Below are 18386 nucleotides of genomic sequence, written 5' to 3'. Positions count from 1 at the left end.
GTTATAAAGGGGATGTATGTCCGACTGCAGCAGTCTGTCGTGTTCAGTGTTGTGTTCAGGGCTCCTCCGCTGGTACTGAAGTTGAAACTCCTCTCAGAATCACTCTCAGTCTCTCTCTAACTCTCCCTACCGGCCACAGAGAACACATCTTCATCTAACACAGCATCAGTCATCAGTCACACACACACACACACACACACACACACACACACACACGAGTCCTGCTGCATTACAGAAACTACCGTTCACATCGAACTCAGTACACCTCCCTCCTGATTATGTTATTACATGAGCATTGGCATATGCTTAATAATATTCAAGTGCATTCCCCCCAAAAAACAAAAATTAATTAAAATAAATAAAATAAAATAAAATAAACAACATTAAAAACGGCACAACTATGGGTGCCAACTACTTTAGCAAAAAATAAGGGAGAATCTTGTTTTTTTTATAGGACAAAATACAGTATGGGACACTAAATATTGGTACTGAAACACAGATTCTTTCATTTCAGTGTCTGCAGTTAATTTTTGCATATGAACAGTCTTTTACCTAAATGAATTGCTAAAATGAATCTCAGACAAACACCATTGTTTTGCTCAACACATTTATTGTTCTAAAAATAATCTTAATGTCATAACAGGTCAGGAAAATGCTTGTTAGTGATTTAATATCTGGATAATTAGAACAGGTTTAATTTTACTTACTTTGTTAGTTAATTTGACATCAGTAAAACATTAACATTACCGTTTAACAATGTTTTATCAGTCAGAACTGTAGTTAACATTCAGTAATGAAGCACATCAGTCTGATGGGATTTACCTTAAACTGTGTCTGTTAAAATCATGTTTTCATTTAGGTCCTGGGACAGCATGTACTGATGATTATTCAGACATCTGGAGTTAAAGACAATAGGAGTCAATGTTAAATCAAAGAACGCTTGGTTGAGGCTCAAGAATAAGAAGATTGCTTCATCATTTTGTTCTTTCTGACTTTAATTCACATTATCTTTTACTTCATTTTTTTCACCACTAGTAAAGTGAAAGCAGAACCTGTTGTGTTCCAGTTAAGTATATTTGATTTTAAATATCTTTAAATGACTACAGTATAAAAGTGTTTTTCCTTTTTTATTCTTATTTTTAAGGCATTTTAAGCAAACATGGACCAACATGAAAGCCAACTTGACCTAGCCGTCTAGTCTATGTAAAAAGCATGGTTTGTGTTAATGAGTGTTATTGAACAAATTCACAAATAAACAAATAAGAACAGGAAGTGAAATCAAAAAGTAATGGATTAAACAGCATTAGTATTTTCTCTGTTATAGGATGCCTGTTCTGCTCTAATGTTGGATCATCTGGGCTTTTCAGAGAACAAGAGGTCCAGCTGTGAGTGCTCTATATGCAAATCCAACAATAAAAACAATATTTTATATTTACTTCAAAACAAAATCAAGAGCAAAATCACAGATTACAAAGCACTCGTAGATCTCACAGGACAAATTCTGCTCTGCCGTTTCAGTGCTACGCTCAATTATGAACAACATTGTTAGCTCCTCAATCAAATAGATTGAGAAAACCACAATGATCATTAAAGCCTCTATGTAAACCCTATGACTAGACATTTCCTGATCTAGCCTAAACCAAACCCAGGTGTCCTTTGTCTCAGATGGCGCTAGTGTTATGGTGGGAAAGCATTCTGGTGTATCAACAAAACTGAAGATGATTTCCATCAGCTGGCACTGCGTGAACAACAGTTTCCAATGCTGTAGATAAAGTTACTGCTATCAGTCACTTCAGAGTCTTTGATGAAAAATTGCTCATCTATAGAAAGTCAAACAAAAACAAGGATCTCAAAACTGGCCAAATTCTAGATCAGAAGTCTCAAACTCAATTTCTGGAGGGTCGCAGAGTTTAGCTCCAGCTCACACCTGCTTGGAGTTTCTAGTAATCCTGAAGACCTTGATTATCTGGATCAGGTGTGTTTGATTAGGGTTGGAGCCAAAATGTGCAGAGCTGTGTCCCTCCAGGAACTGAGTTTGAGACCAGTGTTCTAGATGAGCAGCAGTTTTTCAATAGTTTGGGATGTCTGGACTTCTATTACTAACCTCGTCTGACACTCACAGCCTCCGATGACAGACGGACATGCAGAGGTTCATATCCAGCATTACTTTAGTTGACTTTAGTTTGATGTGAGATACCTAAATGATCTCTGAGGAACATGAGCAATGACTTTCTCAGAGCAGAGCTTCTTGTGAAAAAAGCAATCAGGGTTTTAGCATCATTTAAAACCCATTCAAGGGAGAAGCTTTCAGATCATGGCATATTTATAGATGTGAAAAACCTTAGATTAGTTCCATCAACACAGATTCCATGCAGAGTGAAATTATACAGAAACGTCCTCCTTTTGAGGAAGACCATCAGATCCTAGCGTTATAGCATTATAGAGCAGCAGAGACTCGCAGGATCTGTTTTAATCTCACTCTAACTCTGTTTTAATTCAGTACAATGTGACAGTCAAATATGTTAGAAAGGAATTTGATAAAAAGAATAACTAAAAAAAAATCCAACATTGAATAATGTATGACTTTTCTGAGTTTAGAAATCACAACTGAAAAATCCCCTGATTTCCATGATTGAGAACATATCTAATATATCTGGACATGCTGTCTGAAATTAAGATACTTGATATTAACTTCAGCTCAGCAGACAAAAATAAACCTCATAATCATTTTATAGTTTGATTCATATCCATTATATATGATGCCCATCAAATATATCTTACTCTACGCAACATTTAGTAAACTACCAGCGGCTCTATATTCACACGTCTATCCAGAGAAGAACTCTATTTGTTGGCCTTTAGTGGTAAGATCCTCAGAGGATGAAGAGAACAGCAGGAGATGAATGGGAAGAGTGTGTGAGTGAAGCTGTCTGTGAATGTGTGTAGATGTGTGTTAGTTAGAGGATCAGAGAACGACACGGTTCCTCCGTCACAGTCCAGATCCACTCTCACACGCTGCAGCTGCTGATGAACACGGACTCCAGACTCTGTCTGATCTGAACACACCACACACCAGACCTGAACAAAGCAGCTCTCTTCCTGTGGAAATTACCTCCACATCCCAGCGATGCCACCCGGAGTCAAACCCCTCCGACCCCACCACGCAGTCGAAGCCGTCAAAACGCTCGGGATTATCGGGAAGCCGCTGACGGTTTTCGTGTCAGATGGTGTGACAGGACGAGATCCGGATGAGCCGTGTTGGGATCCAGAATCACAGGAGCTGATGACACACAAACAACAGCTGTTTAACAGATTATGAAGAATTATGACACTCGTCTTATTTTTAGTTCATATAATGCAGGGGGACAGGACCACTTCAGTATTAGTATTTGTATTTTACCTACATATGCCTATCATCTCACTTAAAAAAGACCATGATTCATTAGCAGAGGTTTCATGAGTTACTGTCATATTCAGTTGTTGAAGTGTCATTTTTGGATTTCCCATACAGTTGCATTATATGAGTGAGGTTTTCTTTCTACAACTCTTTGTTCATCTGATAAATGAAAGTCATAAAGGATGACATGAGGATGGAAAGGATTTCTTTTCTTTTAATCTCTTTCCCTGTTTTTTTCTTTTTCAATGTTTCACTGTGCTGCTCTTTAATTGTTGTGCCACTAGATATACGTGTTTGACCTGTACCACTGCATCTTTCTCTTCCTTTAACCATACTCCTGTATGTCTGTCAGAAAATTTGTACTTCTACTTTTTTAATACTTGAGTACAATTTAAAGTTCTACCTACAGATACTTGTCATTTTAACTGAGTACATTTTTCCCTGAGTATCTGCACTTTCACTTGAGTACAATTTTTGAGTACTTTTTACACCTCTGCAGGTTATTGAGACAAAAAGCTGAGATCTGTCAATATCCCTCATGCATGATTTCCAGTGTGTGTATAAGAGCTGAGATCTTCTGCAGTCAGACTCACTGTTCTGGACCATGTCCTGCATCTTCTTCCAGACTCTGAACGGCAGGTTGCCCAATGAATCAAAGCTCCAGAAGGCGGCTGTGAGATCTGGACTCTGGAAGAACATTCAGGAGTCAGAACTGCAGTGGCTTTGGATCAGAAGCAGAGAGACCAGAGACACCAGCAGATCACTCACCTTTCCATTGAGACTGGAAACTCCTGCAGAACAAACACACCATTGATCATCAACAACTCAATCAATCATCAATCAATCATCTGAAATCAGACCTTTAGAAAGCAGACATCACTGGCTTTCATCATCTCCTCCATGTCTTTGATTGTGTGTGAAAGAGCTGAGATGTGTCTGTTCATCTTCTCCTTCATCATCTGCTTCTTCTGCTCCTCTTCCTCCCTCAGTGCAGTGACTGTAGCTTCTTCTTCATCTCCGAGAAACTGATGAAGCTCCTCAAACTGCTGTTGAATCTGACGCTCTGTGTGCTCATCTTGAGACTAAATGAAAACATTGATTAATAAATCAGTGATTCTGGTGGAGCATGAAGAGCGAGTGTGAATCTGGGACAGATGTAGATGTCTCTGTAGGGTGTGAACACATTCTCAAACTCATCAACCTCTCTTCACAAAACAACCCTGTTTTAATCAGAGACATCACACATACGTTCAGTGTCTGTAGTAACGACTGATAAAGGCTCATGATTATGAATCGTGATGTGTGTGTTCATTCCTACTGATCGCTGCAAGTAAAAGACGGATGATTTAAGACTTACATCAGCTGGAAAGGCTATTTGCCATCACCCTGGATGATAATGTTTTAAATCACATGTTTTGACTGGATCTGTGACAGGTTCAGGTGACACAATATCATTTACTTTTACTCATATTATGTGTGTAAAACTCACATTTTATACTACAATAAATGACCGTAGTTTATGTTCCCTTATTAGGCTATGCAAACACTAAATGCCTGGATTCAGCACACCGTGAACTTGTATTTTCATTTAATCTATCAGCTTTAGTTCTGCTGAATTTACAGTGTGAGTGTGTGATTTTCATTTTAATAGAGGAACATGTATATACACCTAACCAAACCAGCTGCTCTAACCCTAAGTTAGCAAACATATGAAGAGAAGTGTCCTCACCCTGATGTGTTCAACTGTTTCTCACATTCTCTCTTCAGTGTTTTGCTGTGCTGAAGTTTCTTCTGTAAAGACTTTAGTGATTTCCTGAGCTCCTCCTAGAATATAAAGATCAATAAACACCAGAGATCTCTGTCATGTGTTCCAGCGTGTAACACACAGTATTATGAACTGATGGTCAGTGTTTATTATCTTACCTTATATGATGGAAGCAGCTCAGCGATGGGTCTGAACCGTGTGTTTCTGTGAATCTCTGCACACTAAACACTAAACACAGCAGCTGTTTGTCCTCCAGACAGAAGAGCTTGAGTTTATCTCTGTGTAAACTGCAGATCTCTTCAGATCCTGACGAACGCCGCTCATTTCTCTCCTTCACAAACGACTCACACAGGTTTTTTAATGCGAGATTCATCGGAGGATGGTGTTTTGAGGATCTTCTCCTGCAGACGGGACACTCCTGAGTTTCCTGGTTGTCCAGAACTGCTGAAGACACTCTTTACAGACGCTGTGGCTGCATGAAAGAAGAACAGGAGCCTTGAAGATTTCACACAACACAGGACAAGAAAGCTCTTCTGTGGACACATGTACTGACTCCATCTTCACTGTTTGAGCTCCAGCTATCCTAACTTCACTTTCACCTAAAGGAAGTGTTCAATAATGAATAATCATGTAAATCACAAGATCTGCTGTCTGTTCTGAAACAAACGGCTCAAAAATCCTTCTAGACGGTGCTTCTCTTCATTCTCAATGATTACTGATTCTTTAGTTTGATGTTGTGTTCAAAGTAATAATCCGTCAGTCACTTCCTGATACGTGTTGGATGAGAGTAAAGTGGCCTTATCTGTGTCTGATATTCTAGTTTAACCCTTTGCTGTCCGATGAATGTCTGTCTGTCCTCAGATGTCTGATCTGGAAAATGAGACATTAGTTAATAAACACCAAATATCTGAACATTAAATTCTCTCATGCACTTCTACTCTAGAATCTGTTCAAAAAACAGCAAAGAAATCTAATCCAGTTTAGAATTTGACACTTTTGTTTACAAATCTGAAAAATACTTAATATAAATATAAAGGTAAGAAAATAAATCAGGAGATCTGGACACAGGTAATATGGTGAATAAATACACATAGTTCATTTATATGATGTTATAACAATACAAATCTGATGAAGAAGTGTCAATTTAAAGGTTCACTACACAGGATTTTCATCTCTCTAATATACTCATGTGTCCATATACTGGACAAATAATTATCCCAGAAATAATAATAGGGTCATCCTACAGAAATGTCCACTTTTTAGAATGTATTTCTTTTTCTAAGATCTAAGCTTAGATCACATTATTAGATTACCTTTCGACTTCATGAATGCACAAAAATGACAGCTTAATGTTTTTTTTTATGTTTTTGTGCACTTATTTACCCATGATAAACACCAGTGGCATTGCAAATATATTTGATAGTTATGAACACATCATTGTATTTTAAATGGTAGAAAATATAGCCATATTGATGGCTCAAGAAGGTGTAATTGTTAGAACAACACATTGTTTCATTTCAAAATATAAAGAAATTGCATCTGATGTTTAAATGTTTGCAGTGAGATTCAATGAAGGCTCGAGCGCCATCTTCAGGACGAGCGCGCCGCCGATAATTACGTCATCCACCCGCGACGAGCCTGCGGAGATGGCTTCGTTACAGAAGGGAAAGAAAGTAGTCAATCAAGAGGATTTACGGCGATTAATGAAGGAGAAGAAACAATCGACCGATCGCCAGAAACGCGTGGAGTCTCCGTACGCCAGATACAGCAGTGTGGGTCAGCTGAGCTGTGCTCTGTGTAACACTGCTGTCAAGAGCGCTCTGCTGTGGCAAACACATGTGCTGGGAAAACAACACAAAGATAAAGTCACCGAGCTCAAGAACAGAGACAGCACTGAAACACCGGCAGCACCTTCATCATCCTCATCCTCAGCGACGAAGAGGCCCGCGCCAGAGTCCGCCACTACATCCGGGAAACGAGCGAAACTGCCGCTCACCGGAAGCACAGGTGAGGAGCTGACCTTCATCATATATATGTATATATATGTGTGTGTGTGTGTGTGTGTGTGTCATATGTGTCGATCTAAAGATGCACGCGGGACAGTTTCAGCACGTGTTTGATGTGTGTTCAGCTTTATAGATGTAAACAGATCTGACCTCTGACCCCAGACTAACATTCATCAGGGTTTCTGCTTATTGTTCACCTGTTCGCTCAGAAACACTCTTCTTTTTCTTTTGGCTCCTGGGTTCAGTTGAATATTTCTTGGTATAAGGATATTTTTTGTTTGTTTGTTTCAAAATGCTCTTCCTCCACACCAGAAAACTCCTTAATGAGCTGCTCATGTGTGAAACACCATAAACACTCACCGATTGATGATGAAGTACATTTATTAGCAAATATCACTCACTGCTGTCCAGATCCATGTGTGCTCTAAAACACAACTCTTTCATGATCTTTGACAGCAGTTATGAGTAAATATTGTCATTATTGCAGGAATGTGACAAATAACATGAATCTTTATCAGCATTATTAAAGTAAACAGACATAACGCTGATGTACAGTAATCAACAAGTAAAGTGGATCGAAAAAGTGAATCAAAGTTGTCTGAAGACAAGAACAGGTATTGTTTTGGTTTTAGGACAGCTTTGATGAAAGGTTTTGTTCCAGTTCAAATGTTGATTACTGTATATGAATATAATATACATCACACAACTCACTGATTCCCAACCGCGGCCCTGGAGGAGCCTAACACTCATGTGTCCAGATCTCCTTCATCTAACACTGATTCTGATCATCAGCTCATTAGTGGAGACTGAGAACTGAAACAGGTGTCAGACTAAATGTGCAGCGATGGGGAACCACTGACAGAACTAAACCACCATTTGACAACAGAAAACTGCAGTTTGTATGTTTATGTATTTTTGCTGGACAGAAACATCATCTCAGTGTGGATGAAAGGCCTAGAGACACAGATGTGTTTTCAGATGTTGGTGTGATGAGACTCCAGTGTTGATCAGATGTGTGTCTGTGATGTGAACAGGTGCCGCAGGAGGACAGAAGGAGGAGACGGCTGTGTCTTCACGTCAGTCTGTGGGTCTGGGTCTCCTCGCCGGACACTATGATGATGATGACGATGATGAGGAAGACACAGGCAGTAGAGCTAAAGACGCCGTCCCGGCCGCCGGTCTCCCGGCCGATTTCTTCGACAGCAGCATCTCCTCGGCTCCTCCTGCCGTGTCTCACTCCGGCTCCGTGTCCAAACCGGACGATGTGGAGGAGAACGCGACGGAGAAGAAGGACGCCACGGCTGAACCGTTACCCGAGGGTTTCTTCGACGATCCGGTGCGCGACGCTAAAGTGCGAAACGTGGACACGCCGCGAGACCAGATGGACAAGGAGTGGGAGGAGTTCCAGAAGGAGATGCGGCAGGTGAACAGCGCGTCCGACGCCATCGTCGCCGAAGATGATGAAGAGGGCCGTCTGGAGCGGCAGATCGACGAGATCGACCAGCAGATCGAGTGTTTCCGGCGGGTGGAGCTGCTACGAGCCAAACAGGACGAGGCGAAGAGCGGCGTGATGAAAGAGAGACGGCAGACGGTCGAGACGCGGACAGACCACGACGAAGAGGAGGATGAGGAAGAGCTGATGCATGTGCTGACGCAGGACTGGAGGGCCAAAGGAGCTCTGGCTTAACGCTGTTGAAGAGACGTCCAGCTGCGTTTGACCTGCCTGTTCCTCTGGTGTCTCCAGCTCTAATTTCTGGACAGAGAATTATTAAATCAAAGTGCATTGTGAGTTTTTATAAGCAGATCCGGTTCAGTCTGAGTTTGTCTGTAGTTCTGCAGGTGTTTGATTGGTTTTTCTCTGCTGTTATTTTCTATAATCATCCTCTGATGGTCTGCAGTGTGTCTCTCTTCATGATGTTCATGTTTATAGTAACTGTCTGATCAGCAGCTCAGAGCTGGACGAGGATGGTTTACATTTGCCTACAATATTAACAATCAAGCAGATGTTTGTGGTGAGCAATTAATGATGATATAAACAGAATCTTTATATTTTTCAATTGTTTTTTTTTTAATTAAATCAGCAGTTTACACAAACCTTGCATTAGAAATTAGGGGGTGTACACTTGAGAAGAGCATCAAGATGTGTTATTTTTCATATTTTGTTATAGTTTGTATGCTGTACTGTCCTTCAGAAGACAAACAAGACACTTGCATATTTCCCAGAAAACAAAAAAGGCAAGCATTTGACTAAAAAACAGATCTAGACTAATGATCACTTCTTTTTGTGGGTTTAGTTATTGTAGGTTCTGTTCGGTAACGGATGAATTTTACGAGGGCTTGAGAAATTAAAGATTAGTTTGTAATGAATTGTAATTTAATACAGATTCTGACAGGTCTCTGATAAAAAGACGATAACTTTGGGCCGATTCCTTGGTTTAGTTAAACACTAAATCCTTGTTTTTTATTATTATAACAATAAATGTTAACCTTTTTTTCTTGTTATAAACAAAGTTGTTTAAAGTTGTCTAAACTACAATGGAAAATATTCAGACATTAATGGTCATTTAGATTCCAGCAAGATGAGAGAAACTGAAAGACACAACATAGTTAACATTACATTTAGAGCATTAATATTTAGTTTTGCAGTTTCTACTTTCTACATCCGTGACCAGAACAGAGCAGAAATGCAGCTGGGACGCACAAGATCCACACAAACAGAACAGAAGCTTAAATAAAATGAGCTTTTATTCATGTTACATTAAAGGGAACATGCAAAACTCACATGTACAGACGTCATTCCATCTCCTCATCTTCCTACTGCTTAAAATTAGTTCCTTACATAGAAATGTCCAATTCTACAATATTTACAGCTTTTATCTGGTTTCATAAAGCGACAGTAAAGTTTGTGAGACATTATTATTTCCCAAAGGCTGTGAGTGAAGCGTCTGCGAGTCCTTCACGTCTGCAGAAACCATCCACACTGAACCCACAAACACAGATATATATATACACACACACACACAAACATTCATGAGCTGTTCATCTACAGGTCAGAAACACATGAGCGATTACCCTCAGATCTGCTGAACATTACTTTACAATAAAAACTAAATCTGCTGAAAGACAATCAGCCAAGTGCAGTTATACTAGCTTACATATCTGAGGATAACACTAAAAGCAATTGTGTGGATCATATTATTGCTAGATCTGACAGTAATGTAGCTTAAATTAATCATTTCTCTGTTCATACAGACTTCAAAATCATTTCTGAGACATAATTATTTAAATATATAAGAGTGAATCTTGTGAAATCAGTTGACTGAGAATCATGGGAGATTTTGTCAAAGAAAATGAAGCCTGTTTTAATTAAGACTGTCTGTATTGTGAGATTAACTGCTGTGAAAATAAGCACACTGCTCCTCTCACTGATGAATCTCATCACAGTAATATATCAGTTTACTGTATTATTCTGGAAAACAGACTGATAACAAGCATGATTTATTCACTACAGGAATGAGATTCAGGCTAAAACTGCTTTAAAAACAACAACACAAAACATCTTACATTGGGCTTCATTTTCTTCAGATAAAATATAATTCCTCTGATTTAGTGCTGATTGATGGGCCTGTTCCTGACAGGTGAGAGATTCACTCTTATGTGAGATGAAGGAGTCTGAAACATCAAACATGTGATCGGCGGGTTACGGGTCACACTAAGGGTTTGGTCGAACTCAGCTGAGCAGAACAAACACATGGACAGCATGAGGAGCGACTCTGAGGTCAGTGTGTAAACCGCTCACGAGAATGAATCCATCCGTCCTCACTGACGCTCCGGATCAGGACTGACCTCAGCATCCTGCAGCGGATACGGGTCCCGGTCCGGATCGTGGGGCGAGAGGAGGCTGGAGTCTGGAGCGTCTGAACCCAACGCCTCCTTCGGCTCCTCAGAGGACAGAGACGAACGATCCCGCAGGAGCTGCTCCACATCTGACCGCAAAACAGAGCAAAGCATTCAGACCAGAGGAAACAAGTCATCTCTGTGATCTACTGAACGAATGAACATCACACAAACAAGATCTCAACCAGGCCATGAAAGAAATAAACATCATTCCTCATGGCCATCTGTAGAGGCCAACCATGAAACACTAAACACACACACGTCAACTAGATGACCACTCGAGTCAGACTGACACTAGAACACAACACTTCAGCAGCGGTGACTATGATAAGAAGCCGCTTCATGCACCTCTCTCAGACTCGACGCCGTGAATCACCGCGGTCCTGATGGAGGACGTCTGTCCTCGTCTATAACGTCTGCGGGACAGAAACCTGGGGCGACGAGACGGTGAGGAACCTGAAGATCAGATCAAACACACACAGCGCTCATGATCAGGGCCTGTATTCACAAAACATTTTATCTTACCACTATGGGTCCTCCTAAATTATGTTTTTAGCTAAGAGTTTTCTCTTAAAACCTATCAACAAAGCGGTAGAGACAAACTTTTACTCAGGAATAGAGAGAAGTCTTAAATAAGAGTAAGGGCGGGGTTGACCTCATTAATATGGATGATGTCAGCTTGCTTATTAACTATGCACACTGTGATTGGCTGATAGTGGAGAAGTGATAGCGCGATGTAATGTCATATTCAAATAAAGGTTTTTTTTAAATGTTGCCACATTCATAAAGATTTTAAAATGCAGGCTACATATATGTTCAGCTGATTGTCAGTCTTTTACATGTGTGCTTCTCATAAACAATTAGCTGATCTGCATTTAAACAGCCTTTTTATTAACAGAATAATCATGGCTGATAGTAAGACATGCAAACATAAAAGAAAACCAAACTGGACGCAAGAACAGCTGTTACTTCTTGCCCAATTTTTTAATGAAAACAAGGATATAATCAAAGGAAATTTTGGAGTTCAAAAACCAAAAAAAGTTGAGTGGGAAAACATGTGTGCAAATAAACGCAGGGTGTTTCTGAAAAGTTTAAGTTCTGAGGCAGACTGCTGTAAACAGCCATTTTAGGATAGTTAGGATTTGGTCTTAGTGACTTAGGAGTTCTCTTCACTACTCCTAATGTTTCACAGATTTAGGCCTTAGTGCTAAAATGCTTTGTGAAATACTCCTAATAGTCCTAGATGTAGGACTGACACGGCCATTATTTTTCAGATTTTCTCCTAAATGGGCAAGTTATGAGCTACTTTTAGCCTTAAGATGTTTTGTGAATACAGGCTCTGTCAGCATAACCTCTGGTGATCAGAGCGGGGCACACACCGGCGTCAGCAGCATCAGTGGCGTCTGCATCGGTCTGGAGCGTCTGGAGCGTCTGGAGCGGACGTGTGGCTGTCGGCTGTTGGAGAGACAGACAGCAGTCAGTTATCTGATAGATGAAGGAGGTTCAGTGAGGCGCTGGTGACGCTCCTGATCTCACCGTGTCTCCTGAAGAGCTCTGGTCCAGCGCTGACACCCATCGGCTCAGATTGGACAACACCAATCGCACGCTCTGGATCTGTTCGCTCGACCACGACTCGTGGAGCATCAGAGAGCTGTTCACCTCCTTCACTCCGTCCTGAACATGCTGCAGGTCCTGTCGAGTCGAGTCAGGTTTATTTCTACAGCGCTTTACACAACACAGACTGACACAGCAGCTTCAGAGATAAACAGAAAATAACAGAACAACTGATGGAAACTCAGCTCTGGGTCTGTTCCGACTGTGCTGTAAATCAGCTCTAAAGACAGTAGTGTTGTTATCCAGCTCAAGTCAGTTTAGCCTTGGTTCAGTTCAAATCAATAACTGAATTGTACTGAATTTTGAAGCAAGATCAGTTCTACAAAAGCAGTAAAGTAGTGACACAGCTTCAGTTCAATGTTAATTGATTTCAGTTCAGTGGTGATGGTGCCGGATGTGATTGAGCTGTAGAGCAGCTCCACAGAAGACAACACTTCAGCTTGAATCAACACAAAAATCCTCATATTGAGATTTCATATCAGCATCGCACAAAACAGCATTATGGGTAATCACGATGTTGTTTATAATATTTTAATATCTACATGCCCTATAGCTGCATTTGGAGAGCAGAAATCCTGCTGATCTGAAGCGACTGACCGCTCCGGCGATTATGAAGCAAACACTCGTTACTCACTTTCTGTATTTATTCTGTGTATTTTTGGAACGGATAAGGAGGACAGATGTGATATTGACTGTAATCACTGTTTAGGTACAAAACACTGAATCGGAATCATTTGTTTTAGAGTGTTTTCCTCAACACCATCCCACGTGATGAATGAGCCTTAAACTAAACACTCAGTGATGTGATCCTAACCAGTGTTGGGAGTAACGCATTACAAAAGTAATATGTTACAGTAGTTTATTACTTTTTGCTGTAACGCGGTAATATAACGCATTACTAATACAATTTGGGTAATAATATTACTCGTTACAATCTCAGTAACGCAAGTTACATCAACATATTTTAACTCAACATTAATTTGTGAATTAAAAAAGTCCACAAGTAAAATATTTTGTCTTCCTGTTGCTGGAATTCGATGGCTGAGATGACTGCAGAGACGGATTCTACATTTATGAGATGGACGCACTCCCGTTATGGAGAAACAGCACGAGTAACTCCTAGAAACATCTAGACTGGTGCCAGTAACACTAAACTAATGATGAGAGCTGCGGAGTCGGAGAAGAGAAAAAATGACGGACGAGCGCATAAGCAACAAAAAATAAGCTAAAAATGACTAAATCTGTTTTTATTAAATCATAGTCCGCATATAAAATGGATGAATACGCGAAATATATCTGATTTTCAAAACGAAACGACTGAGTGACATTTGCTGCTGAGTTTGGTTCACTTTTGTGTGGAGTGGCGCTCTATGAAAGTTCACGGAAAGGAAACCAAGATGACAGAAATAAAAGTAAACACACTGCAGTTATAAATGATCTGTATGACCAAAAATGACGGAGTTATTCCGCTATTCGATTGCCCCGGCGCCTCACGCACACACAGCGTTGCAAAAGTTGCAGTCTGTTAATTATAAGAATAAAATACAGTCACTGGTCAAATGAAATAGTGCGTACTGCATAGTATCCGTGCCGTCAGCCTGAGCTCGGCCAAACACATATTTGCTCATGTGAGGAGGATGTTTTATAAGCGCGTTAAGTACAAATCCTGGTTTACATAATAGTTTAGCATTCAAATACATCACGAATATGGACACATTTAATTGGATTGATGCAGAATGAGAGAGGTAGGCTGCACGAGAACAACGCCGTTTGTTTTTAGTTTCGCTTTTACCCTCATTCGTTTTGGCTTGTTTAGCGACTTGTATTCTTCATTTTGGTTGTTCTGAAAAAAATTTAAAATAGCCTATAGGCTATTCATTGTGTTTAATGATTGTACATTATAACACTTCGCTTTATTTACCGGTGTTATTTCTGAAAGTATTAATGAGTTTTGTGCTTATCTGTGTTTAACCTAAACTACAACGTAACATTAATAGACATACCGGTAGGCCTACCTAAATATGTTTTTATAATTTTATGCTAGCTATCCTAAATTTAATGTATAATGAGCAGCTATAAACTTTTTTTTGGCATTTTATAATCTGTGGATATTTTGATGAAAGTAACTCAACAGTAACTTAAAAGTAGTGTAACGCATTACAATTTAGAGACAGTAATATTGTAATGTAACTAATTACTATTAAAAGACAGTAACTAGTAATATATAATGTATTACGTTTTGGAAGTAACTTGCACAACACTGATCCTAACACAACTTCAAAACATTTCACAGCTGACAATGTCTAACATTTAGCCAGTAAATGAAAACACTACTGCATTATTTTACTGCATAATCATTATTAAAAATTAACTGAGTATCGTATCATGAAATCAGATATATTCTTTACTTTCCCTTTTTTAAAGCATTATTTTTTTTAGTTACATGCTAATGTTGTAATGTATTATTTACTTTAGCATCAATAATGAACTTATAACTGTGACCCTACTGGGGACAAGTGGATGGACAGATGATGGATGGAATTAACTTCTTAAAAAGAGTGTGTTCCTATAGTTTTTGCTGTGGAATTGAAATGAGTACTGAGAACTGTGATGTTTTACTGCCATTGTTACTGACTACTGTTATTTGATATTGTGTCAACACTAATAGTGTTTCATCTCAACACAAACAGAGCACTTGAAGTGTTTATGATTTTATGGACAACCAGTATTACATGTGAATTAGGTAATGTGTGTGTGTGTGTGTGTGTGTGTGTGTGTGTGTGTGTGTGTGTGTGTGTGTGATAGCTATCTTGTGTTCACCTGCTTCAGTGTCACACAGCTGCTGCTGTTCACAGGCTTCTCTCCATTCTTCAGTCCCACATGGTCAGAAACCAAGAGAAAACCATTATAAATAAGCCTCACAGTGAACACACACCAACAATTACTCTTACTTCACATTATGATCAGACACTGATATGACACTGACGTCTCAAATCTAAAGCTGCTAACATGTGAACTATGAAAAAACTGAGTGCATTTTTAAGAAACCAATAAAGTAGTGTTTAGTAGAAAGCAGTGTGAAACATACAGCTCTGTCCTTCAGCTGATCTTCTCCTTTCCTTCTCTCTTCCACAACAGACTGAATCATGGAGACGTCGTGCTGGACGCTGGTGACGGTGCTGCCGATGGTGGCCACGCTCTACACACACACACATATATATATAAACACACACACATATATATATAAACACACACACATATATATATAAACACACACAGAGATCAGCGTGAGCTCATGTCACACACACCAGGGATCTGAACCAAACACACCTTCTGCAGCTCCTCTACGGTCCGCGGCAGTGCGATCAGATCTGAAGCGGATTTGATGTTGGCCTTCAGGTGATTGACAGCAGAATCCAGAGCGCTGAGCTGAAGAGACACAAACCCAACATTGACATCCATCACTGATTCATGAGCTGCTAATGAGAGCTTCAGATGAGATCAGGGAACAACTCTTAACATGTTTCTAAACTAAACCATAAGAGACAAACTCTGAGATGAGCGTGTAATTCATCTCCCGTTGTGTCGCGTTACAGACGTGTGTGATGTACCTTCTGGTTGATCTCGCTCAGATTGGACCAGAGTTTGGCCAGGCCTTTGTCTCCGCTCTCAATGTCGTCCAGTTTCATCTGCTTGGCCTTCAGATCCTCACTGAGCTTCAGTATCTCATGCGATGAGAGTTTCTGACTGGTCTCCACTGTCAAACATCAACCAAACCATCATCAGCATGGTTTCCAGACTAACCCTAATGATGACAATTAATGCTCCAGTGTCTCTAAAGTCAACATGAAACACTGTTCACACTCCTCTCACATTTGAAGTGTGACATCTTTCATAAAAACAGGATCATTCAATTGATTGGCTGGTCTCTATATGAAGGTGGTTGATGAATAAGAGTGAATGACAGAAGTAGTGGAGATTATTCTTAGAGCAGGACCATTGGCTGGAGTAAATCAGCTTGATTTCATGTTGACTTTAGCAGCAGTGGTGTGTTGAGATGTGGACGTACTGATGTGGATCTTCTCCTTCATGGAGTCCAGGTCCTCTTTGAGGGCGATCTGCATCCATATGAGGCCTGCGCAGGCCATGACACACGCCGCCAGGACGATGAACACACACAGCGGATAACAGAGCGAGCAGCACTGCACTGAGCTTCTGTAAGAACACAACACACAGACTCATCAACAACACACTCCACACCGCTCCAGCAGTCACATGACGCTCTCTGATAACTACACTCTGATTGGTCCATCAGCGCTCTGATAACTGCACTCTGATTGGTCCATCAGCGCTCTGATAACTGCACTCTGATTGGTCCATCAGCGCTCTGATAATCATGAGTGATAATGCTGGAAACCATCATCCTGTACCTGAAACCTGCACTGCTCTCGTGTCAGACACCAGAGTTTATCAGGTATTTCAACTCAAATCAATATTTTGTGTCCAGTTAGTAATAAGTGCTTCTAATAACAACCAGCCGGCTGTACGTTATCCCTCATTTCAAAGATTAGAGACGCTTTTGTGCCAGTTTTCTCTATAATGTGTGTGTGTTACAGACTCTGTGCATCAATATCTGAGACAAATGCTTTCTTTCTCTTCTTAAAGTTAAAAACAACAATTCCAGCAGAGGGAACTGTGATCTTCATCCTCTCAAATCCAACACAGACTGACTGATCAAAGACCACAGCTCATTCCTCTCACTTTAATAGTATTTATAGCTGCTAGAATAAGAAAATATGCCATGTGTGACTATGACGAATGATAAACTCAGTGTAGATCAGTATAAAGGTGTGACAGACTTCTAAATGAAAAACACATCTCTGTCGCTATCACTGATGTGACTCTGCATTAGTGCATTTACACCTGAGAGCACAAGTTACTAACCTGCGAGATGTCATTTAGTTTTTAATTAGTCCTCCTCTGATTAATCTAGTCCATAAAACATGATAATAAGTGAACTGCCTTACAAATTCCATCCTCTCAGTTCTTCTGATGGTTTGTATTTTCCAGTTTGTGTGTTTGGTAAAGCTTGGTAATGAAGACACATCTTTCACTATTAACTAAGAGTTTTCCCTCAATAAACTCCTAGTTACTGCTTATTGTTAGTAAGTAAGATGGTTGTAGTCGTAGTTGCATTTAGGTATGGGTTTGGGTTATAGAATCTAAAATATAATCATTCAGAATAACACATTAATATATGCTTTATAAGCACTAATAAACAGCCAATGTGCTAGAAATATGCATACTAATCATGTTGTTCATCTTGTGTTTTCTTCAGTGATATTCTCAGCATCTTCTGCACATTAGAGATCTTCACAACAGTGACTGTAAGATCCAGCTTCACATGGAGGACGACTGAGAGACTCAAACACAGGAATAACGAATACTGCTATCATTCACTGATGCTCAAGAAATGAACATATGAACCAGGAGAATGGAAACTGTGTGTCAGTTCAGATATTACTGAGGAATAATGTCAATGTGTGTCTTGTGAGAGAGTCTCATCAGGGCAGGATAAAGCTAATTCTTCAAGTATCTGCAGATTCTGCAAGGGGGTGCAAACTTATGCACTTTAGTGTAAATATCATCTCTACAAAACAGGTCACCTAGCAGCAGTCTTAACTAGCTCTCTATCCTGTCTCTCCTA

At 40.0% G+C, this 18386-nt stretch overlaps 2 protein-coding genes and 1 long non-coding RNA gene across 3 annotated transcripts; 1 reads left to right on the top strand and 2 right to left on the bottom strand.

Moving 5' to 3' along the window:
• Window positions 1-604: 604 nt before the first annotated feature.
• Window positions 605-6426, bottom strand: LOC141316567 (uncharacterized). The gene is made up of 6 exons (XR_012351432.1): window positions 5321-6426; window positions 5127-5221; window positions 4258-4479; window positions 4166-4188; window positions 3991-4084; window positions 605-3280 (listed from the first exon to the last, which is right to left on the bottom strand). It is a non-coding gene; the product is annotated as an uncharacterized lncRNA (long non-coding RNA).
• A 163-nt stretch (window positions 6427-6589) lies between these two features.
• znf830 (zinc finger protein 830) lies at window positions 6590-9220 on the top strand. Its single transcript, XM_073832787.1, has 2 exons — window positions 6590-7169; window positions 8203-9220. Exons 1-2 carry the CDS (start codon window positions 6713-6715, stop codon window positions 8853-8855), a joined length of 1110 nt encoding a protein of 369 aa, XP_073688888.1. The 5' UTR covers window positions 6590-6712; the 3' UTR covers window positions 8856-9220.
• A 675-nt stretch (window positions 9221-9895) lies between these two features.
• Window positions 9896-17077, bottom strand: efcab14 (EF-hand calcium binding domain 14). Its single transcript, XM_073832791.1, has 10 exons — window positions 17007-17077; window positions 16749-16894; window positions 16291-16436; window positions 16010-16108; window positions 15768-15878; window positions 15500-15547; window positions 12602-12757; window positions 12445-12520; window positions 11414-11521; window positions 9896-11154 (listed from the first exon to the last, which is right to left on the bottom strand). Exons 1-10 carry the CDS (start codon window positions 17075-17077, stop codon window positions 10988-10990), a joined length of 1128 nt encoding a protein of 375 aa, XP_073688892.1. The 3' UTR covers window positions 9896-10987.
• Window positions 17078-18386: the final 1309 nt, after the last annotated feature.

This window comes from Garra rufa, unplaced genomic scaffold (assembly GCF_049309525.1).
Source record: "Garra rufa unplaced genomic scaffold, GarRuf1.0 hap1_unplaced_104, whole genome shotgun sequence".
NCBI lineage: Eukaryota > Metazoa > Chordata > Actinopteri > Cypriniformes > Cyprinidae > Garra > Garra rufa.
This window is presented reverse-complemented; position numbering and strand designations above follow the sequence as displayed.